At 40.9% G+C, this 24608-nt stretch overlaps 1 protein-coding gene and 1 pseudogene across 1 annotated transcript in view; one reads left to right on the top strand and one right to left on the bottom strand.

The window, feature by feature from the left end:
* tbc1d10ab (TBC1 domain family, member 10Ab) overlaps positions 1 to 8753 on the bottom strand; it is a 58151-nt gene extending 49398 nt beyond the window's left edge. The window contains exon 1 of the mRNA XM_048556301.2: positions 8193 to 8753. Within this exon, the coding sequence (XP_048412258.1) occupies positions 8193 to 8410 (218 nt within the window). The 5' untranslated portion in view covers positions 8411 to 8753. The remainder of the gene's footprint in view (positions 1 to 8192) is intronic.
* Positions 8754 to 19721: 10968 nt separating this feature from the next.
* Positions 19722 to 20429, top strand: LOC125464148 (large ribosomal subunit protein uL10-like; annotated as a pseudogene).
* Positions 20430 to 24608: the final 4179 nt, after the last annotated feature.

Below are 24608 nucleotides of genomic sequence, written 5' to 3'. Positions count from 1 at the left end.
ATTATATTTTTAACATGCTTCTTTCCACCCCACCCATCACTTTTCAGGCTGTGCCATGGCATGCAGGACTGATGATCTTACATGGAACCTGTAAACAAGATGTTCAACATTGAGTGGCTGTATTTTGACAAATGCACCAGTGTGATGACAAACGTGCATATTGGTGAACAGCCAACTTCACAGGAGTCATGGAAGCAATGGTGGCCTGAACGCAAACATTACAGAAATGAAGGCAATCTCTAACACTGTATTAATTGTGGAAGTTGTCAAAGATTCAGCGAGAATTTAACTTTGAATTGAAATGTTTCCTTTCAATACAACAAAAAAAAAGCCCCTTTAGAATAACACTAGCAATACTACTTTATAAAGTCATTCACAATCTTAGGCAGTTTTAACCAAGTAAAGGGGAATGAACCACTTTGATGAGTAGTAAATGAATTTTAGTCTAAATGCTTCTTAATTTCCATCAAATTCATGAGTGTCAAGGAGAAATAACGTAATGAGATTAAAAAACTTGAGTTGAAATAGCACTGTTACATTAGGTAGTTATGCAACACAGATCTTAAGACTAACACTTAAAGGTATGCTTATATTTTTCTCTTTCCTGTCTCAACACTGTTGTCAAATTTAACCACACAGCCCAGTAAACAGTATGACAAGAAAACCCAGGTTTCATTTCAGGAGACGTACACCAATCCAGCAGTAGCCTAAGTTCTGGAAATTTCAGAAAAGTGAGGTTCTGCTTTGAATTCAAACCCCAATACAAACAATAATTACCGAAAACAAAATCTGAGCTGATGCCATGCTGGCACTTCATCTTTCAAGTGCACTTTGTCAAAACTGACATGTTCACAAACCCTGCATTCACTATCAACAAGCTGTACAGTAACTGGGGACAAGTGTAAAACTGTTCCTGCGCAAGCAATTCACTACAAGCTCAAAAACATAACATATTTTCCAATGCATAAACCACAACGTGCCAAATATAAAACGCTAAGATTTGTGAAAAAGAAATTTTGTATGGTGTTAAAAAGTATCAACTGAAAAGTTTCAGACTTTGCGGTATGAATAATGCTTCAATAGGATTAAAACCCATCCTCGAGGCATTCATCTTTTAATTTGTTGCAGTAGTAGTATGGAACTAGTAAACCAGATCTAATCTAAGAACATGCAAGAAATCATATACCTGATTTAATTTCCAAAATGTCTTCAACTACAGACAGAATTCAGCAGAATATGAAAGAGTTAAATCTTGCAGACTTCAAATCCTGTAATCTTCCAAATCACACATGTTGGTTCGACATGGAGCATTTTTAAAATAAGCATTGTAAAGGGCAGCTTTGAAATAGGAAGGTAATGCTTAAAGATAGGACATTTCAGAAGTTGCTTCAGATCCAGTATTACTTTGCCAGAGTCATGGCAGTAGCTCTGGTCATGAATGCAAACTGGGTTCCAGCTGCACTTTTAATTAAGTGTTGGCAGTGGACTATGAGCAGCCTCAAGGATTTCCCAGCCATATAATTAGACAAAAATGTATCAATAAAGGTGGGAAAGTCAGGTGATGTCAATTTAGCTTTCAAACATCAGTTTTCAGATGAGACACAGCATGTAAATTAATAATTAAATGCTCGTGAATAGGTCAATCATAGTACCCAGTCACAATTTACATCCCACTTTGAAATTAAAACTATTTCAAAGTTATTGTAATCTAATATAAAAGCTCACATCAATTCAATGGGCAACGATGGAGAAATCTAGAACATGCATTACAGCTCAAATCCATTGACCCGCTAAAAAGGATGATTTAGACATTCTAGGTGTCCACGCTACTGAATAATTTAAATTGAGATGGGATTGGATGAAATATCATAACACACACTTATACACTACCTTTAATGTAGCAAAACATATCCAAACATTTCAAAATTGAGATTCAGTTCCGAGCAACAGTTATAGTGAAACTAAGGGGTATAGCAAATATACCAAGATGAACAGGTTTGTGAAGTCTTAGAGTTTGAATTCAAAATGACTTCAGTGGCCAAATGGTGGTAGTTCTGAGGATAAATGCAAAAGGCAAATTTGGAAAACAGAAGCTTCAAGCAGGCATATGTGGCTAGAGAAAAGATTTGTACCCTGTCATTTTGAACAACGTAGAGGGGATACCAACCGAAACCTGCAATGGTATGGGTTCAAGTCAACAGGACTTTGTGTAGAATAGAGTATTGATTGCACTATGGATTAATTGGTATTTAAAGGAGGATGAAACTTGGCAGGCTGGCAAAAAGGCATCAGTAAATTGAGAGACTGGGATGAAAAAGACATGGATGTGGATTTCAACAACAAAAAGACAAACAGCAATGAAACACTGAATGGGTGATTTGATATAGGAAGGACAATGAAGTACATGGTTAATTACATGGAAGGTTCTTTACCACAATGATCTGAACTGTCACTGGCATAGAAACAAGAGCAAAGCATTTAGATCAGAACAAGAATCCACAGAACTGACATGTTCTGGAATCTCTTGAGGTACAGAAGATTGGGACCAAGTCAGCAGTTGAAGAGGAAGGAATGTTAAGGGTAAGCTTTTAATTAATAGGTGAGCCCTTGAAAATTTACAACTGCTACTGTTAGATAAAATGTTTTCAGGTACACTTTAATAGAATCCTCTACTAAATACTTAAGTATCACGCTACATGCATCCGTTTGCAACAGGGTACTGCATTTTCTCTTGGCCTAGCTAACAATATACACAGCTAATGGATATAGTGGTGTAAAATTTACTGGAAGTTCGTTTTTCTCAAATTAGCTACAGCCAGAAGAAAATCCTGTGACGCTCCACGTAAGAACTCATGCATCAACTTTTGTCACGAAAGTCACCTACATGAGCAGAAGCAAGACATTCAGCCCGTTGAGTCTACTCTGCAATTCAGTAAGATCATGGCAAATCTGAAAACCCTCAAACTTCACTTTCCTGCATTATCACTGTAACCTTTGAGTAAAGAGCTGATTAAAAACATTGTCTCAGCCTTGAATGTACTTAATGATGTGACCTCAGCAGCCTTCCACAGATTCACTACCCTCATAAGAATCTCCTCTTCATCCACTTTATATGTGCAACCTTATGTTGAGATTATGTTCTCTTTTTGGAGCTCAAGTCTTTATCTATTTAAATAAATTCAGCTACTCTCCTTCTTCTACAGTGGTTAACGTTACAGGCACCCACATTATGTTCCATGTACAGAGCTTTCATACACTTGCTAATCCTGCCTATATCCCTCTGCACCCTGTGGAGATGCTCACCATTTGCCCTGCCACTATTTTTTGTGCTATCTGTACACTTGGCTATAGTACATCTCTAAGACAGTGGCTATTTTAACACAGTCAAACTAACCTATTCAATGCATCTAGTTTAGTCTTCATCCATCAATTTTAAAAAACGCAATTGCTGGGTAAATGCCAAAATTTTGGACAACAGTAATCTGGGCCTCCTATACAAACATATAAAATGCACCTATGGCTCAAGTCCATTATTTGCACATCATAACCTTTAGATCATCAGATGCAGTTGCTCACTATTTTTGTTTACATTGTCACTCTGGTCAACAGAAAGATCAGTGACTGGGAAATTAACACATCAATAGTAATTGAAATAGGACTGTCCAATAAAAACTGCTGTCTATCTACAAAGACCTCTCAACAAATCAAAACATGCTTGAACAATCCACCACTTTAAGAAGATGCTTAAAAAAAAGTTAAAGTAACACGCTGATGTGAATTGCATTGACACATTTACTAGTTATTCAAGTCACTGACTCAAAAGGTTTAGCTCAAGTTCCCATCCATGACATAAGCACAAATTAGCCGACATCGCAATGAAATACAAGGTAAAGCACGTTGTCAGAGGTATCATTTTTCATATGAAATGCTCAGTTGCTTATTAATGTGGACATTGAATGGTACCTTACTAGTTTTAAAGAGCAGGGAAGGGAAATCTCCAAAAGAAAGAAACAATAATATTCTTAATTATACCTCCTGAAACAGATCACCTGGCCATTCATGTAACTGCTGCTTGAAAGATGCTGCATGCAAAAGGGCTGCAAAATTCAGAACATTGTAAAAATCAACAGCACCTCCAAGCAACTGTGCCAGAAGTGCTTTGAGATAGCTACAAAAACCTATATAAAATGGAGATTTTTTTTAAAATCACATGCAAAAACTTAGTTAATTTTGATCATTCCATTCATCTGGTTTAGATAATGAATTAGACATGAAGCATCTTTTCAGCAGAGGTATATTACTCAAATCTGCATTCTTCTCCTAGATTGTTAAATAGTCATTTATGAAGCCCTGGCAAAGAATACTAGGGAGAGGGAGTCATTAAGAGGACTGAGGTAACAAATAATTGATAACTTGTTACATGTTTAATTGTCCAAATATGTCCTGTCCATAAAACAAAAAAATGTGGCAGACCTTTTGCACAATCTAAAGTACATTCCATCAGCCTAATCAACAAAGCAACGGAAGATGCCATTCAAAAGGTGATCAAGGGGTAATTATATACACAAACCTTATGATCGATGTTCAATTTGGGTGCACCTCAGACCACTTGGCTTCAGACTTCATCCATGTTTGGACCAGAGCTGAATTCTAGAAATGAGGTGAGAATGGCTACCAAAAAGTTCCAATAAAATGGAGATCAATGGGGATTGGGCACGTTAGAGTCATACCTAGCAGAAGTTAGCGATCGGCAGTCAGAGAGTCCTGGGGCTCCAGGACATCACTGGATCAGATCACAAGAAATAGGCATTCATCCCCACAATCCTGCCTGACCATTCTTAAAAGATATTGCTGATCTGTCCCAGGCCTCAATAACTTTCACGCCAGTTCTCCCTAGCCCTCAATGCTCACTTTCAAAAAAAAAAACTACGGCCTCTTTAAATACTTAGTGATAGGAGTATCACTGCAGGTCAGCAATACTGCACCGCAACAGTACTGCAGTACAGCATCTTCAACCCAATCATTCAGCTTCTTCAATGGCTTGCTCTCCATCATAAGATCAGAGTAGGATGGAATCACCAATGACTGCAGTACACAGTTTCAATAATAAATCTGTTAGAGAAGTGAAGGTGTCTATGCCTGCCTGTACTAAGACATGGGCAATAATCAGACTTGGGCAAGTAGCATTCACCAACACGAATGTCAAGCGCTGACAGTCTCTAACACTGAGGTCATAATTGACTGGACAAATACTGTAGCTGCAGGACAAGGTCAGAAACTTAGTATTTGATCGCAAGAGACTCGTCTCCTGACTCCCAACGGCAAGTGAACAGAGCCAGAGACAATAGCAAGTTCCCCTCTAAATTATACATTAACATGGAAATACATGCCATGCCTTTATCACTGGATGACAATCTCAGTATGCTCTACCCCACAGCACAGTGTAGGTGCCTTCAACATGGATTCATGTGGCTCAAGATGCTAACTCTCTCTGTTTTCAATGAGAATTAGTGATGGGGAAGAAATGCTAGTCCTCCGAGAAAGGCTCACATCCTCAATTTTTTTCTAAATTGTTAAAAGCAGACCCACCCATTTACAAAGATGGGTGTAATATTAAGGAGAAAAAAATTGGGCGGCACAGTGATTAAGTGGTTAGCACTGATGCCTCACTGCGCCAGGGACCCAGGCTCATTTCCAGCCTCAGCCTGTGTGTGGAGTTTGCACATTCTCCCTGTGTCTGCATGAGCTTCTGCCAGGTCCTCCAGCTTCCTCCCAGGCTAGGTAGATTGGCCATGCTAAAATTGCCCTTAGTATTGAGGAGTAGATTAGCTGTGCTAGCCATGGGAAATGCAGGGTTACAGGAATAGGATAGCGGATGGGTCTGGGTGGGATGCTTTTTGGAGGGTCAGCATGGACCTGTTGGGCCAGAGGCCTGTTTCCACACTGCAGGCATTGTGATTCTACAAATATTATGGTTAACATTAATGCCCTACAAAGTTAACTTTTACTTAAGTATATTATCTTCAAAAGTATGCACTCAACCTTCAATGAGGGGATCAAGGGTTTATAAAACCGTACATTTCTTAATTAAGATTTACTTTTATATTTCATTTGCAACATCATTGTTGCTTCTAATTTGGTCCTGCAGCTACAGTATTTTTGTGGGCCTATCCACTTAAGTTTGACTGCCTTAAATAACATTTTCAAAAACCTTTTCAGAATTCCTATTCTTAATGACTGAAGCAAGATGGATAATTCTATTTTCTTTTCTTCTGTTGTTCAGAATTCACTGAGAACAAATTAACAGGCATCCTTAGTGACCTGATGGAGCAGCATAGCATGGGATACAAATCTGTATTCATTGTCTCTGACCCCACGAGTTCCAGATAGCAAGTGTGGCTCCAATGGATTGTCCCAAACAAAGAGCTAATAGACCAGAAGTTCAGAAAGGGTCATTTACAAGTATTTGCAAACTCAATACTGACGACAATTTGGGGCAACCTTCAAACCAAAAGTATATGAATACACGGGAGTGAGGAAAATAAAAGATCAAATCTGGACCAAACTAACAAAACAGGCATTTTTCACTAGCCTGTCTGAGATCTCAGTTATATATTAGGTATAATTCCAGATTAATAAAATATATTAAAGACCTCACTGCCAAGGTAAGGTGGCATATGTTATTATCCACAATATCTCTACATTAAGGAAAGCAGTTGCATTTGATTCAGAAACCAACAGATGGAAACTGTACACGATGTAGGATACACTGCGATCAACTTCTCACTTCAAAAGAAGTAGTAGTGATCAAAGAACACCATCTTCATTCAAATCAAGAACGGTCATTTTGGAAAAGGCCAAAAAGGAACCAGCACTGGTGAAATTGTAACATAACAGAAGTTGACACAAACTTTTGGCAGTAGAGAGTAGGAAAAGGAAAAAAAGAGAAGCAAACCATGACTGTCTTATTAAAACGTGGCACGTGGCTGTGTGCAAAGTTAACTGCCACAACAGTGGCCACACTTTAGAAGTATTTTATTAGCTGTAAAGTAAGACGCGTAGTTATCTTGTGAATTGCCATGTTTCCTGTTTGTTTCCTTTAATAATAGGAAAATTGACTCAGCTTAAAATCGATTACTCCAGCTAATTTACTCATTTTTCCAATAGTCAATTCATAATACAATAAATTTTACAAGACTACAATTTCAAAAAAAAGTGTTATATTTTCAAACATTTTAGTAGATTTCAGAATTGAGGCAGCAAGTCCTGTTTAAAGAAAACTATTCTATTTTACTTCCTTTTGTTTTAAGAGCTAGGAGTAGCCTTACCATATTAAACCTGATTAGACCACCTACATATCAATTCACAATTCCCATTCTTCAACTTTACTATCTTGGTCTTTCATCCTAAGGTCCTCTAGGAAGACAAGCTACAAACTAAACCAAGATTCTGTATTACAAAGCTAAAACGGTCAGTTATTTAGTAAAACATATTCACACACAGACTTTCAAACGTACGTGTGGGAGCTTTCTACCCACGAGATAAAAAGGACTGGGCGGAACATGTATTTTCCCAGCTTGTTAAAACGCCAACGATTCCCACGTCATCACCATAACTACTTTGAGAAACACTGCTACATTTTCACTGCTTTTAAAAAGCTTTAATACTTCCCATTATCATTGCACATGGTATATTTTTCTCGAGCTTTTACAAATTCGAAAAGCCCCTTTTTTCCCCCACAGTAATGGCTACGTTTATAACGCCAATGGTTTAAGGGATATCCTTCGAGTTTCCCCCTCGGGTTCCTAGAGGTGGGGTTACTGGTTGCTCTACCATCCAGTCAGTTACCAGATTTTGGGCCCTTTTTGCACCTATTCCTTCAGCGCATTCGGAAAAACATGTTACGTTAAAAGACACACTTTTCTCACTAAGTACAGCAGCCCGAGGGAGGCAGACAGACACACACAAAAATAATGTTAAACAGCTTTTGGGGGCGGGGAAGACGACTTGGAATTTGCTTCATTGACGCTGGACCACACAGGGGAGGGAGTAAACTAAGGAAAGTTATGTAAAACTTCGAACTGCAGTTTTGCCTCGGCGCTGCGACTGTGATTTCTGCGGTTGGAAGGAAAGCTTGGATCGTGGCCCGAGCGCTGGAAAGGGAGAAAAGAGAAAAATCCCTTCAGACTCACAGGTCTCCCGTGTACTGAGCACCGCCGACAAAGCCATACTTGTCGATCTTCTGGTCCCCATTTACAAAGCCGTTGATCTCGGAGTCGGAGCCGATCGAGCTGAGGTCTCCCCGCGGGCCGGAGTCGGGATCGGCCACCAGGCTCTCGGTAGTGCCCCTGGGAGGTGACGCCGCTTCCAGCGCCGCGTTCGTCAGATCGTCTTCCCGGCTTTTCTTCATGGCTGTCGGCGCCTGGGCTCGCTGCCAGCGCGGAACGAATCTCTCTCACTCCACCGCCCCCAATCCCCGGGGAGCGTTCCGCCGGGACCTGCTTCCCCCTCCTCAACTCGCCGTCGCCACCCAGACTCTCAGACACTCCCCGCACCGCTCGAGTTTTCCCGGCTCTCGCCGCGTCGCTCTCCACAGTCCGGTTGCATCGCTCGCTTTCTCTGAAATAAAAGATAAGCCAACTGCTTCCGTACCACAAATTCAGACCTTGACGGTAATCGGTTACCTCCCGCTGGTCGCAAAGAAAACAGTCTCGATTCGGCGGTGAGGTGGAGGAGGGGGAAGAGCAGCTGCGCGTGCGTGATCTGGGCTGTAGACCCCGCCCCCAACCCTGAGCTAAAGGAAAATTGCTTCAGGGCATGTTCCTGAAATAACAAATCACAGATAAGATTATCACCACTTTAGCAGCACACATATACAAAATCCAAAGCATCTGAAGCAGAAAATAGCATCCTGACTGATGGGTGAAAGTTAATAGACAACAAACAATCGGTCTTACAGATAGACGAAAGTGAACTGCTAAATTTCATTTTGCCAAAGATTGATGAATATTTTTGCGACTTCTAAATTACATTTTTTCAAATCGCCAGTTACACATAACGGTTAGCCACCCGTTTTTGAAATAAACGCAGTATGTTCCAGCTCAAATTCCTGTCAAAGTAGATGGAATCGAAAAGGATAAAACTCATCGGAAGAATTGCACCCATGCATTTTAAAAGAATCTGGGGAAAAGATTGCAAAGACATGCCTTATTTGTTAGAAAAGGGTTTAGTACTATGTTACTGTTTGAGATCATTCTTGAAGATGGATAAAAACACTTCAGTCACCTTAACATTGGTATTATGAAAAATTAATGGGATTAAGAGAACAGAAGCGAAAATAAATAACAATTCAAGGGCTATCTGAAATTCATAATTGAAAATCTTCACCAATCCATTGATAGTAAAGTGTGAAGCTGGATGAACACAGCAGGCCAAGCAGCATCTCAGGAGCACAAAAACTGATGCTTCGGGCCTAGACCCTTGGGGCAGGAACAGAGTGAACAGGTAGTTGCCGTGCAACAAACGTAATTTAATATAGTATCCTTAACTGAATGAAGACAGGTAATACAAAATAATGAGGCATTCAGAAGAATAGATTTCCAAAAGAACTACAAGATGAAACAGTATGTTTTACATGGGCTCTTCACATTATTTTCCAGGCAGGAGGATTCCTGAAACCACCTCATTGATTTTTCCTTGAAAATTTTGTTTGTGTCCCCTTTCTACATTATTGTCAGAAATGCCAAAACCAGACCATCCCATGATCACATAGAAATCCAGACCATAAATTCCAATTCTAAGATCAAATTTGCTGTCCACATCAATGTGCTGTTCAAACCCAAACCCAAAATTCCCAGTGTTGCAGTACAGACTGGGTGTAAAAGGCAGTTATTCAAGGTAAGTGGCAAATGGTAAGTGGTGTTCCAGAAGGATCACCACTGCTGGGGCCACCACTGCTGACCATTTATATTAATGGTATGAGCTTTGAAATCAAAATCACAATATCTAAATTTGTAAATGGAATCAAACTGGGAAGCGGAATATATTGAGGAGGAAATAATCAATTGCAACAAAATACAGGATTACATTATTACAGAATGGGCAAATAATTGGCAAGTGAAGTACAACATAGATAAATCTGAGAATGTACATTTTGGTCAGAAGTACAAGGAGGTCACATTACTTGGAAGATGAAAATACATTGTAAGACAAGTTCGTTATATATTTTCATTATTTTAAGGACTTGGACTCTAAAGTAAAGGTAAGCAAGATTTTGGATTTCAGTGGTATGAAGGTCTTTTATTTTACGTAAGGGCCAGAAATTTTCATTTCAAATTGTGAGGTAAAGGTAATCTTTATGAAAAGTCTTATGACTTAAGATGTATTTGCTGCTTCTGGTTGACTTGAGTTTTAATTACCAGAGAAGGGCAGGCCACGGGGCCACAAGAATGTTGAGCTGAAAAGATAAGAATCCATCCCAGCAGAAGGGCAGTTTAGTTAGTGTAAGTCTTCAGACCAACAGAACTAGATGTAAGTATTAGAGATAATGGGAACTGCAGATGCTGGAGATTCCAAGATAATAAAATGTGAGGCTGGATGAACACAGCAGGCCAAGCAGCATCTCAGGAGCACAAAAGCTGACGTTTCGGGCCTAGACCCTTCATCAGAGAGGGGGATGGGGGGAGGGAACTGGAATAAATAGGGAGAGAGGGGGAGGCGGACCGAAGATGGAGAGTAAAGAAGATAGGTGGAGAGGGTGTAGGTGGGGAGGTAGGGAGGGGATAGGTCAGTCCAGGGAAGACGGACAGGTCAAGGAGGTGGGATGAGGTTAGTAGGTAGCTGGGGGTGCGGCTTGGGGTGGGAGGAAGGGATGGGTGAGAGGAAGAACCGGTTAGGGAGGCAGAGACAGGTTGGACTGGTTTTGGGATGCAGTGGGTGGGGGGGAAGAGCTGGGCTGGTTGTGTGGTGCAGTGGGGGGAGGGGATGAACTGGGCTGGTTGAGGGATGCAGTGGGGGAAGGGGAGATTTTGAAACTGGTGAAGTCCACATTGATACCATATGGCTGCAGGGTTCCCAGGCGGAATATGAGTTGCTGTTCCTGCAACCTTCGGGTGGCATCATTGTGGCAGTGCAGGAGGCCCATGATGGACAAAAGGCTTGGGGACCGCTTTGCAGAACACCTCCGCTCAGTTCGCAACAAACAACTGCACCTCCCAGTCGCAAACCATTTCCACTCCCCCTCCCATTCTCTTGATGACATGTCCATCATGGGCCTCCTGCACTGCCACAATGATGCCACCCGAAGGTTGCAGGAACAGCAACTCATATTCCGCCTGGGAACCCTGCAGCCATATGGTATCAATGTGGACTTCACCAGTTTCAAAATCTCCCCTTCCCCCACTGCATCCCTCAACCAGCCCAGTTCATCCCCTCCCCCCACTGCACCACACAACCAGCCCAGCTCTTCCCCCCCACCCACTGCATCCCAAAACCAGTCCAACCTGTCTCTGCCTCCCTAACCGGTTCTTCCTCTCACCCATCCCTTCCTCCCACCCCAAGCCGCACCCCCAGCTACCTACTAACCTCATCCCACCTCCTTGACCTGTCCGTCTTCCCTGGACTGACCTATCCCCTCCCTACCTCCCCACCTACACCCTCTCCACCTATCTTCTTTACTCTCCATCTTCGGTCCGCCTCCCCCTCTCTCCCTATTTATTCCAGTTCCCTCCCCCCATCCCCCTCTCTGATGAAGGGTCTAGGCCCGAAACGTCAGCTTTTGTGCTCCTGAGATGCTGCTTGGCCTGCTGTGTTCATCCAGCCTCACATTTTATTATCTTAGATGTAAGTATTAAGTGGTTTTAGTATCCTCAAATTAGTCAACATCAGAGAAAAGCCAGACAGTTAGCCTGTTTATGTGTCTTGAGGAGACACTGAGAGAATCACGTCTGCCGAATGTACAGAAGGTTGCCAAAATAAAACATTTACAACCTTATCTGTTGGGTAAGAAATTTAAAAGGGAAAATATGAGCTATACCTAAAATTGGTGTGTCAAGTCTCTAGAGTCTGACCTGTCTAGTGTGTTATTCTATAAACTGGAATAATCAGACCAGGAGGGTAGAGAAACAAAGAGATCTCAGTGTAAAAGTACATCAATCACTGATTAGAAAGGCCATAACATAAAAAGCTACAAAAAAATGATAAGCAGGGACATCATGCTAAACTTGTATTGACTCTTGGTTAGACCACATTTAGAGGACTGTGTGCAATTCTGGGTGCCATATCATAAGCATTGGAGAGAATGAAGAGTAATTACAAGAATGATACCAGAGATGTGAGAGCACACATATTTGGAAAGATAAGCAAGTTGGGTCTCTTCTTTTGCTTGAAAAAGAAGATTTCAAAAAATCATTAAAGAGGAGAATGTGAGGTGAGGACCTTGTGAGTGGCGGTCAGCAGCACCTAGAAAATTAGTTTTAATCCCTCTGTCCTTTCTTTCTTTTACATATTCATCTAATTTGACTTTGAAAATTACTATTGAATCTGCTTCCACCACCCTAACAGTGGATTCAATATTAATGTAAGTTAGGAGTAAGAGAAGGTCAGATTCCAGATTCCAACACTCATATATTAAAAAAATTCGAATCCACTATTTTGTTCTTTTGTCAATTATCTTAATTCTGTGTCCCCTGGTTAGTGACCCACCTGGCATTGGAAACCGTATCTCCCAATGCTTGATCAAAATCTTCATAATATTGAGCACCTCTATTAAATCTCCACTTTATCTTCTCTGCTTTGGAGTGATCGATCTTAGCTTTTCTAATCTGAACACATAACTGAAGATACAAGCTGGAGGAATATAATGCCACTCACTTGTATCTTGAAGGTAAACTTTTGTAGAAAACTGAATCAATACCTCAAAATTTAAAAGTCTGCCCTTGTTTTTAGTCCTTCAGTGACTTTGTCTTCCTTATCTCAGTAGCCTTTCAATATCTCTGTATTCCTTGGCATCTAATTCTTTGTCTCACCACTGGTGGGAACATGTAGGGCCTAATTATTCTCACAGCAAATCATTATCCTCCATGTTAGATCCATTCTACAAATAATGCACAGCGATATTCACTAGCTAAAAAACATTCAGTTTGTGGATACAACATTGAATGTCGTACAGGTAATACACATGTAATGCACTATTACAATAATCATGTGGTCAATATGCAGGTGGACTGGGAAAATCAGGCTGGTAGCAGTTCTCAAGAAAAAGAATTCACAGAATGTCTAAGAGATGGATTTTTTAGAGCAGCTTCTGGTACAGCCCACTAGGGAACAGGTAGTTCTGGATTTGGTGATGTGTAATGAGGCATACTTGAATAGGGAGCTGAAGGTGAAGGAACCCCAGGCAGCAGTGACCATAACATAATAGAATTCACCCTGCAGTTTGAGAGAGAGAGAATGTGTCGGATGTATCAATATTAGAACTGAGTAAAAGTAACTACAAAAACATGAAGAAACAGCAGGCCACAGTTGATTGGAAGGAAAGCCTGGGATGAAAGCCAGTGGAACAGTATTGGCAGGAGTTTCTGGGGGGTAATTTGGGAGGTACAGCAGGAATTCCTCCTAAGGAAGACAAAACATATTGAAGAGAGGATAAAGCAACTTTGGCTGAGAAAGAAGGTTGGGAACACTACAATAGCAAAAGAGAAAGCATACAATGTGGTGAAGATTAGCAAGAAGCCAGAGAATTGGGAACACCTTAAAAACAGCAGAGGTTAACTGAAAAAGCAGTAAGAGGAGGAGAAGATGATATATAAAAATAAGCTAGCTAGCAACAAGAAAGAAAGTTGCAAGAGTGTTCTAGATATCTAAAAGGTAAGACAAGGGCAAGAGTGCACATTGGACTGCTGGAAAATGAGGCTGGTGAAGTAGTAACAGGGAACAAAGAACTGACAGAGGAATAGATACTTTGCATCAGGTTTCACTGTGAAAGACACCAGCAACATACTTGAACTTCAGGAGAATCGGGGCAGAGATGAGGGTAGTGACCGTCAGTAAGAAGAAGATGCTGGGGAAGCTGAAAATCTAATAGTGGATAAATCACCCAAACCAGATAGATTACATCCTGAGAGTTTTGAAGAAAATAGATGAGGATATTGTGTAGGCATTGGTGGTGATCTTTCAGGAATCATTGGAGTCAGGGAGGCAGGCAGAAGACTCGAAACTATAGACCATTTAGTCTGACCTCAGTCATTGGTCAGATTTTAGCAGTCCATTTCTAAGGCTAATATTGCAGAATACTTGCAAGTGCAGGATAAAATAGGGTGCAGTCAGTGTAGCATTGTCAAAGAGAAGTCATGCCTGACAAATCTGTTAGAATTCTTTGAGGATGTAATGAGGAAATTAGACGAAGGACAGCCAGTTGATTTAATCTATTTGGATTTCCAGCAGGCCTTAAACAAGATGTTTCTGAATAAGATTAGAACCTATGGTGTTAGGAGGCAAGGTACTGGCATGGATAGAGGATTTCCTGGTTGGGAGAAACAGAGAGTGGAGATAAAAGAATTGTTTTCAAGATGGCAGCCGGTGACTAGAGGAGCTTTTCCAGGGTCAGTTTTGGAACTACAACTATTCACATTACGCATTAACGATCTGGACAAAGAAACTAAGAGAATTGTTGCTAAGTTTGGAGATGACACAAAGGCAGATGGAGGAGCAGATAGTGTTGAGGAAACAGGGAGGTTGCAGAAGTACTTGGACATGCTAGGAGAATGGGTAAAGAAGTGGCAGATAGTGTTGAGGAAGCAGGGAGGTTGCAGTAGGACTTGGACAGGCTAAAGGAGTGGGTAAAGAAGTGGCAGATAGTGTTGAGGAAGCAGGGAGATTGCAGAAGGACTTGGACAGGCTAGGAGAGTGGGTAAAGAAGTGGCAGATGGAATATAATGTGGTGAAGTGTGAGGTTATACATTTTAGTAGGAAGAATAGACGTATAAACTATTTTCTAAACAGGGAATGGCTTTGAAAATCTGAAGTGCAAAGAGACTTGGGAGCCCCAGTTCAGGGTTCTCTTAAGGTTAACATGTAGGTTAATTGGTGATTAGGAAGACAAATGCAATGTTAACATTCATTCCAAGAGGGCTGGAATGGAAGAGTGGAAATGTATGGCTGAAGCTGTATAAGGTTCTGGTCAGACCGAGTTTGGAAGATTGTGAGCAGTTTTGGCCCATTTTTAGGGAAGGATGTGCTGGCATTGGTGGGTGACCACGGGAGGTTTACAACAATTGTCCTAGGATTGAAGGGCTTGTCATATGAAGAGGACTCTGGGTCTGTACTTGATGGAGTTTAGAAGGATGAAGGGGAATGGGGGATTGAAAATTATAGGATACTGAGAGGCAAAAACAGAGTGGATGTGGAGAAGATGCCTCCACTAGGAGGTAAGACCAGGACCCAGGGGCATAGCCTCAGGTTAAAGAGACGCCCCTTCAGAACTGAGATGAGGAGGAATTTCTTCATCCAGACAGTGATGACTGTGGACCTCATTGCTGCAGACGGCTGTGGTGGTCAAGTCTTTGAGTGTAGTTAAGACAGAGACAGATAGGCTCTTGATTAGTTAGGGGATTAAGGAGCAGCCAGGAAAGTGGGTTGAGAAACCTATCAGCTGTGATCGACTGGCAGAGCAGACTTGATGGTTGAATGGCCTAATTCAGCACTTATGTCTTCTGGTCTTACGTACAGTTACTTTGATCCACAATATTCTAGACAAATTTGAGTTTATGCTGAGTAAAGAATGGGAGTTTAGCAAGAAAAATGTCAAGATATCTGAGTGAAAGTGTCCTATATGATCAATGATTAATTCCAAAGAGCAGAAGTATATGCCTTCCTGTAAATTATATGAATCAGTCACTACAGAATAATACTGCTACATGATTGATAAGACAACAAAATCAAAGACAATTAGAGAATACTGTGTATTTGTGGCGAATACATTTGCAGTTATTCAATTACATATTTTCAGTGCACCATTGCTAATTTGCCTGCTTGCTTTCAACATAATACATCTTGTATTATTTCGAAGTGTGGTTATTATTTTCAACACAATTACTTTCTGCCATATTTTGAAGTCATATTAATAGCTCCATGTATCTCCATCATAGAATTCTAAATCTAAATACTTTAAAATAAATCTTTGCATCAAATCTAAAAGTTTGGTCAAATATACAGTAAATACTAGTCACAATAATATATTTTAAAAACCTGAATAGCTGTTTCTGTTTTCTGACTTTCCCTGTGTCATTTTCTTTCATTAGTTTCTTTGACCACACTGCCTTCAGAAACAGGGAAGCTAGACAGATCTATTTCATGATGCTCCCAAATGCTAGCAACTCCTCTCAGTCTTGGCTACTCCACTGAAGGAATAATTGAGCAGTGCACGAAAGAATTCCACCACTGATTTCCCTTTTCTCTCTAAAATTGGCAAACTGATCTAGAAAGGCAAAACACTGTTTTATTTTCAGCAATTCATCCTTAGAAAGGTAGCCAGTTCAAATATTTATTAACTGCATAACTTGAAAGATAAATGCTGAAAATACTGCATTACAACATTAATTTTTTAACTGTATGATATGCATGAAATGAGCTTATCACATCTGCACTACTGAAAACTCAAAACAATGTTGGGTAAAAACTCCATCAGTGGGAACAAGGCAAATGAATGAATTATGAAGTCTAGGATGTCCAAATGTATTCTTTTGAAATCATGGAAGGAATCAAAAGGTCAGCCATTGGAAAACTATTTGTTTTGAATAAGCATCATGTGGAAGAAATTGCCATGCGGTAGGGTTTTGACAAGCTGTTTTTATTTGTTCATGGAATGTTGGCATCGCTTACTGCCCATCCCTAATTACCCAGAAGGTAAGAGTCACATTGCTGTAGGTCTGGAATCACATGTAAGCCATACCAACTAAGGTTAGCAGATTTCCCTTCTCTAAAGGACATTAGTGAACCAAATGAGATTTTCCAATTTTGATTTCAGATTTTTATTAAATTTAAAATTTTCCATAGTGGGGATTTGAACCCAAGTTCCCAGAACATGACCAGACATAAGGTCTTTGAATTAGGAGTCTAGTGATAATACCACTAGGCCATCACTGTCCTTTCCTCCAAGTGCCAAGCTGAGACTTCTAATAGCTCAGCCAATTGCAGAGGAGTCAAGGGACCAAAACACAGAGAACTCAGAATAGCAAAGGAAGCAGAGATAATGAGGTGCAGAGCTGGATGAACACAGCAGACCAAGCAGCATCATAGGAGCAGGAAGGCTGACATTTGGGGCCCCGACCCTTCTTCAGAAATGGTGGAGGGGAAGAGGATTCTGAAATAAATAGGGAGAGAGTGGGAGGTGGATAGAAGATGGATAGCAGAGAAGATAGGTGGAGAGGAGACCAACAGATCAAAGAGATGGAGATGGAGCCAGTAGAGGTGAGTGTAGGTGGGGAGGTAGGGAGGGGATAGGTCAGTCCAGGGAGGACGGACAGTTCAAGGGGCCAGGAAGAGGTTAGTAGCTGGGAGATGGGGGGTGGGGCTTGGAGTAGGAGGAGGGGATAGGTGGGAGGAAGGACAGGTTAGGGACGCGGGGACGAGCTGGGCTGGTTTTGGGATGCAGTTGGGGGAGGGGAGATTTAGAAGCTTGTGAAATCCGCATTGATACCATTGGGCTGCAGGGTTCCCAAGCGGAATATGAGGTGCTGTTCCTGCAATCTCCGGGTGGCATCTTTGTCGCACTGCAAGAGGCCCAGGGTGGACATGTTGTCTGTGGAATGGGAGGGGGAGTTGAAATGGTTTGTGACTGGGAGGCGCAGTTGTTTTGTTCAAACTGAGCGTAGGTGTTCTGCAAAGCAATTCCCAAACCTCCGCTTGGTTTCCCCGATGTAGAGGAGGCCACAACAGGAACAGCGATGTAGTATAGCACATTAGCAGATGTGCAGGTGAACATTGGCTTGATGTGGAAAATCTTCTTGGGGCCTGGGATGGGGGTGAGGGAGGAGGTGTGGGGGCAAGTGTAGCACTTCCTGCGGTTGCAGGGAAAAGTGCCGGGTGTGGTGGGGCTGGAGGGGAGTGTGGAGCAGACAAGTGAGTCACAGAGAGAGTGGTCTCTCCGGAAAGCAGATAAGGGTGGGGAGGGAAAAATCTCTTTGGTGGTGGGGTTGGATTGCAGATGGCGGAGGTGTTGGAGGATGATTTGGATCCGGTGGTTGGTGGGGTGGTACGTGAGGATGAGGGGGATTCTGTTTTAGTTGTTATTGCGGGGAGGAGATGTGAGGGATGAGTTGTGGGAAATGTGGGACACATGGTCAAGGGTGTCCTCGACCACTGAAGTGGGGATGTTGCAGTCCTTGAAAAATGAGGACATCTGAGATGTATGGGTGTGAAATGCCTCATCCTGGGAGCAGATGCAGCAGAGGTGAAGGAATTGAGAATGGGGATGGCATTTTTGCAGGAAGGTGGGTGGGAGGAGGGGTATTCTAGGTAGCTGTAGGAGTTGGTGGGCTTGAAATGGATATCGGTTTCTAGGTGTTGACAGAGATGGTGACAGGGAAGTCCAGGAAGGAGAGAGAAGTATTGGACATGGCCCAGGTGAACTTAAGGTTGGGGTGGAAAGTGTTGGTGAAGTGGATGAACTGTTCGATCTCCTTGTGGGAGCACAATGCAGCACCGATACAGTCATCAATGTAACGGAGGAAGAGGTGGGGATTAGGGCCAGTGTAGCTACAGAAGAGGGATTGTTCCACATAACCTATGAAGATGCAGGCATGCCCAATGCAGCCCAATGGTATCAATGCGGATTTCACAAGCTTCGAAATCTCCCCTCCCCCAACTGCATCCCAAAACCAGCCCAACTCGTCCCCACCTCCCTAACCTGTCCTTCCTCCCACCTATCCCCTCCTCCTACTCCAAGCCCCACCCCCCATCTCCCAGCTACTAACCTCTTCCTGGCCCCTTGAACTGTCCGTCCTCCCTGGACTGACCTATCCCCTCCCTACCTCCCCAACTACACTCACCTCTACTGGCTCCATCCCCGTCTCTTTGATCTGTTTGTCTCCTTTCCACATATCTTCTCTGCTTTCCATCTTCTATCCACCTCCCACTCTCTCCCTATTTATTTCAGAACCCCCTTTCCCTCCACTATTTCTGAAGAAGGGTCTAGGCTGAAAATGTCAGCCTTCCTGCTCCTATGATGCTGCTTGGGCTGCTGTGTTCGTCTAGCTCTGCACCTTGTTATCTCAGATTCTCCAGCATCTGCAGTTCCTGCTATCTCTGAAGCAATGGAAGCAGATTAGTTTTAGAGAAGATAATCTGCAGATATTAAGATAGGGCTAAGGGATTTGTGAAAATGCTAAATCAGTTTTCATTTGGGTCAATGGTGTGGTGTAATTAGATTTGTCGGCTGGCTTCTAGAAATATGTGCTCATGATCACATGAATTATTTTCACAAATAATAAACTATTAACTAGAATAGTAAGTGCTGAACTTCAATTTGAATATACAGAAATAATTAACAGTTTGACTAGTGATATTTTAGTTTTGCTTTGGACTTAGCTCCTCCTGCAGGATATTCCAACAACAACTTCCACATAGCTATATTTAATTCAATATTATAAAAATATTTCTGTCTGGAGCTCAAGTAAAATCTTGTCTTTATACCAGTCAGTGGCAATCCTTGGAAGCACATAAAGATGCCCACGGAAGACAGAACTATGTGGAAGTCTAACAACTTTTTGAAAACTTTTAACTGTTGGATGACTAGCCAAAATGTTTAGCAATGTTGGATCTAAACAGATGCAGCCCTTATACAGATATCGCTGTGTGATAAGGTCATTGAACTGATGGGTAAGAATACCATAATGTGCAATGCCATTTGAGGACATCTGGAGAATAATCTTGGTCTGGAAACACTTCTATTACATATGCGTAGAAACATTGACTTTGTATTCATCAAGGAGGATTTGAGTGAAGTCCGTGACCAGCTGCTGCACATGGTGATTGTCCCTTGTGAGTTTACCGTGTCAAGTTAAAATACGAGTTTAGATCCTGAGAAAACGTCCTTCTGCCAAACTTTGGGTGTCACCACTAAGATCTTCAGAGGTACCACTGAAATTTTGAGTGATGTACACCTCATCAAGGTTGTTGACAATTTGGGAGCTAGTGAAGCCACCTGCTGATAATGTTGACCATCTGTCCTTTTTCCAATGGCCTTGCTGATCATGCAAGTTTATGAAAATAGCCGTGTGTACAACCGTAAGGTCCTGGATATCTCTAAAGAAACTGCAGAAATGTTTCCTGAATGGAATTTGCAAACATGACCAGTGTATGCTGCAGAAATAGGAGGAACTGCAGATGCTGGAGAATCTGAGAATAACAAGGTGTGGAGCTGGATGAACACAGCAGGCCAAGCAGCATCAGAGGAGCAGGAAGGCTGACGTTTCTGAAGAAGGGTCTAGGCCCGAAACATCAGACTTCCTGCTTCTCTGATGTATGCTGCAGATTGGTTATTTAATCATTGCCTCTATTTAACACTCCATCAACAGCTACACGATGGTGCTAACTATTGCTTTAGAGACAGATTACTGTTTCCCATTAGCTGAAAACGTGATGGCTTCCTTGGCTAATCTGTTGACTTTTGTGGCCCCCGTGGTTGAGGGTTCTCCAGCTGTTGTCAAAGAGGAAGTGAAGAAGTTAAAGAAGGAAGAGTCTGAACAATCGGATGATGATATGAGCTTTGGTTTGTTTCGTTAAAACCCAGTTGGCCAGGCCTAAATAAGTCTTGCCAAAATAAAGAAGTTTATTATTAGAAAAAAAGTCAGAATACAGTCTATTTCAGGAAAGAAAGAAACTGTATAGTTGGGACCAGAGCCTGTTGTCTGCTTCCTTATGTACTGCCGATTATGCATATGAGTCTATTCTTGCCAAAAAAGATTAAGGAAAATAGCGAAATGTTCTTTCTTTCCTTCACATTATTTTTCTTTATAATAACGACAAGACAACGGGATATGCTTAACATTTTTAAGCATGACATTACAACATGTTCAGGGATGTTATCCCTCTGTGTTTCATCAATAAAGCTAGTTTTCTCCCATCTGCAGTTCTTATTTTATGGCTGATGTAGTGTTGTTCTAAAATAATCTCTTAAATTGCACAATAGAAGCTTGGCAAAGATCATGGAAAATATGAAGAGTTCTTGTAAAACTTCAACATGAAAACTTCAAAAAGGTATTAAGCATGAAACAAAACTTGAGATGGCATTCAAGGCACTTGTATTTCCTTGGTACTCAGGTATTTTTTGTAAACTTTATAATTCTGGTTAATAATATAATTTCAAATGTTTTTGCATATTATTTTCTTTTAATGCATTGGTAGGTATTAATTCTACATTTAATCCATACACAACTTGTTACACAAAACGTAACACAATTATCATCAAAAAATTGAAAATTAGCTAGCATAGTGACTTGGTTCTATGCAGGATGTGATCTTTCGTACTTTAACACACAAACCTTATCTGCCACTCACTAATGCAAGCAAGCTTAGTTAATGGTTTCTGCATTGTACATTCACAATGACATTTTCTGTAAAGATAGACCAGAATAAATATAGTCTATGGACATTATACCACATTACTAAAACACTGCTTTTTCCCATTTCACTACACTTCAAATGTCATCTCATGACACTTTCCAAAGTAATAAATTTGCTGTGGTGGTGATCTTTTTACATTATATCTAATGCCCATAAGGTGTGGGTATTTTGGCTGTGCCACAGAGGGTGGTTCTAAATAATGCTGTGAGTTTCTTGAGCTGGTCACATATATATCCAACAACTCACTACTTGTACATTGGCAAGTCTAGGAACAAATGCCTGCAAAATACTGAAAGAATGTGAATCAATTGTAACTTTTTAAACAAATCTAAAAAAAGTATCGTCAGTTCTACTTCACTTGAGTTCCTGTTCAATTATTTAATTATTGAAAGTGACACTGGAAGACTTGGTCTTACTCATAACAGGAACTAAATGAAACTTAATCATATGATTCATTGAAGATCACCTTTTAAATAATGGAAAGCTTTCTCACAAAGCAAAATTTCAACCATGAGTAGAGAGAAAAAAAGTACATTATTTTGCAGAGGTATAACATGCCATGTTCTTTTGCTAATTTTTACCCTCCATTGCCTACCTCTATTCTTAAATGTGTTGAATCTGACTGGGGTATGGTGTAATGACAACTCTTCATATTTGAACCAATTATTTTCCACTTCTCTTCCACTCAAGTTTCTCTTCCTTTATGTGTCATATGTGTTTCATCGTTATAGAATTCCTCAAACTGATTTTCAAAACTTTTAACAATAGAGCACATGTTGCAATATTGAAGAAAATATTACTAGGCTAGACGTGGATTCTGCTAAGACAAGAAAGTCATGCCGAGGGTGGTATTGTTTAGAAGTTGCTGCAATGCACATGACTGAGACAGAGGTTGGGTTATGCCCTTGTTGAGCAAGGCGTATGGGCTCAACTTGGTTGAGGGAACAAGGCACTGGGACGGAAGGTTGCCAACATCATTTGAATATTATAACAGAGTAAGCCATTACACCCAAGTTATTTACATAATCAAATTTCCTTGTCCCTTTGCCCATGTTAATTTTTAAAAAAAAATATTTGTCAACTTCCCATTATTTTTGATCTAACAGTACATTTTTGGAGCTACTGGAGTTTGCGGCATTGAGAACGGCTGGAATTTCTGTTCCATCTGCAGCTTATTTAGGTAATGATGGCATAGTGGTAATGTTATTGGATTAGCAATTCACAAACCCAGGCTAATGATGACAGTTGGTGGAATTTAAATTAAATTAATAATTCTGGAATTGAAAACTACCTTCAATAACCGAGACTGTAAAACTAGTAACAATTATCATAAAAATTCATCTTGCTCACTAATATCCTTCAGGAAGGGAAATCTGCTGTGCCTACCTAGTCCAGTGTACATGTGACTCTGGACCCAAGGTAATATGATTGATTGTTAACTGTTTTCTAGTGAGGTGGTCTAGCAAGCCACTCAGTTCAAGGAGCAATTAGGGATGGGAAACAAATACTAACAGTGCGAGCACTGTCTAAATCCCATAAAACAAGTTTTAAAATTTATTATATTTTAAGGTGTTTGCATATAGTTGAAGACTAGAATAAACAAAATGACACTGATATATATATATATATATATATATATATCAATCACACTGTATATATATATCACACTGTTGACAATTACAAAAAGCAAAGAGCAAGTGGACACTTCGAACTAGAATGGCAAGGGGCTGAGAACCTTAGCAAGATGACAGAAGGGAGAAACAAGTATAGAAACAAAAGACAAAAGTAAAAGGCAAATGTGGAAGACAGAAAAAAATGTGGCTGTAATGCAAAATAAAGCCAAGATGATTAACATGGTTAGAAAAGACAAGGTTAAAGACTTGTGTCTTAATGTGAATGAACATTCAAAATAAGGTAGATGAATTAGCAGTGCAAATGGACTTAAGTGAATATAATGTAGTTGTGATTTCAGATTCATGGCTGCAGGGTTACCAAGGATGGGAACTAAACTTTTCGTTTAATTCACTTGTGGGGCATCGGTGTTGCTGTCTGGCCAGTATTTATTGCCCATCTCTAGTTGTCCCTGAGATGGTGGTGTTAGGCTGTCTTTTTGAACCGCCGTAGTTCATGTGCTGAAGGATGACTCTCAATATCCTTAGGGAGGGAATTCCAGAAATTTAACCCAGCGACAATGAAGAGAAATTGCAGCTGATAGTGTTCCAAAGTATCTGCTGTCTTTGTTGCTCTAGAAAAAACAGCCATGGGTTAGGAAGGTGCTAAGGATATTTAATGAATTTCTGCAGTGCATCTTATAGATAGTACATCCTGCTGCTACTGAACATAAGCGGAGGCAGTGGATGTTGTGTCAATAGGTTGCTTTGTCCTGAATGCGTCAAGCTTCCAAGTGTTGTTGCAGCTACACTCATCCAGACAAGTGGGGACTGATTTGTGCTTTGTAGATGGTACACAGGCTTTGAGGAAGGCAGAGGAATGACTTGCCACAGTATTCCTAGTCTCTGACCTGTTCTTGTAGCTACTGTATTTATATGGCAAGTCGAGTTGAGTTTCTTGTCAATGTTAACCCCAAAGATGTTGATAGTAGCAGGGGTTCAGTGATGGTAAATGAATGTCAAGGGACAGTTGTTATTTGTCTCCTATTGGACATGGTTGTTGTCTGGCATTTACGTGGCAAGGATGTTATTTGCTACTTGTCAGGATATTGTCCAGATGGACTACTTCAATATCCAAGGAGTCTTGAATGGTGCTGAACCACACTTCTGACCTTATGAAGAAGGTGAGTATTCACTCTTTAGAAGGGACAGACAATAAAAGGATGGATATAGGTTGCATTGTTAAGGAGTTAAATGAAATAGCAAAGAAATCAGCTTGGAAAGTCATGATATGTAGGGGTGGAGGTAAGAAATATTGTTGGGTGTTGTCCAAACAGTAGCAGAGACGTAAGGGAAGACATTCAGCCAGAATTCAAA

The sequence above is a fragment of the Stegostoma tigrinum genome, chromosome 26 (assembly GCF_030684315.1).
Source record: "Stegostoma tigrinum isolate sSteTig4 chromosome 26, sSteTig4.hap1, whole genome shotgun sequence".
NCBI lineage: Eukaryota > Metazoa > Chordata > Chondrichthyes > Orectolobiformes > Stegostomatidae > Stegostoma > Stegostoma tigrinum.
This window is presented reverse-complemented; position numbering and strand designations above follow the sequence as displayed.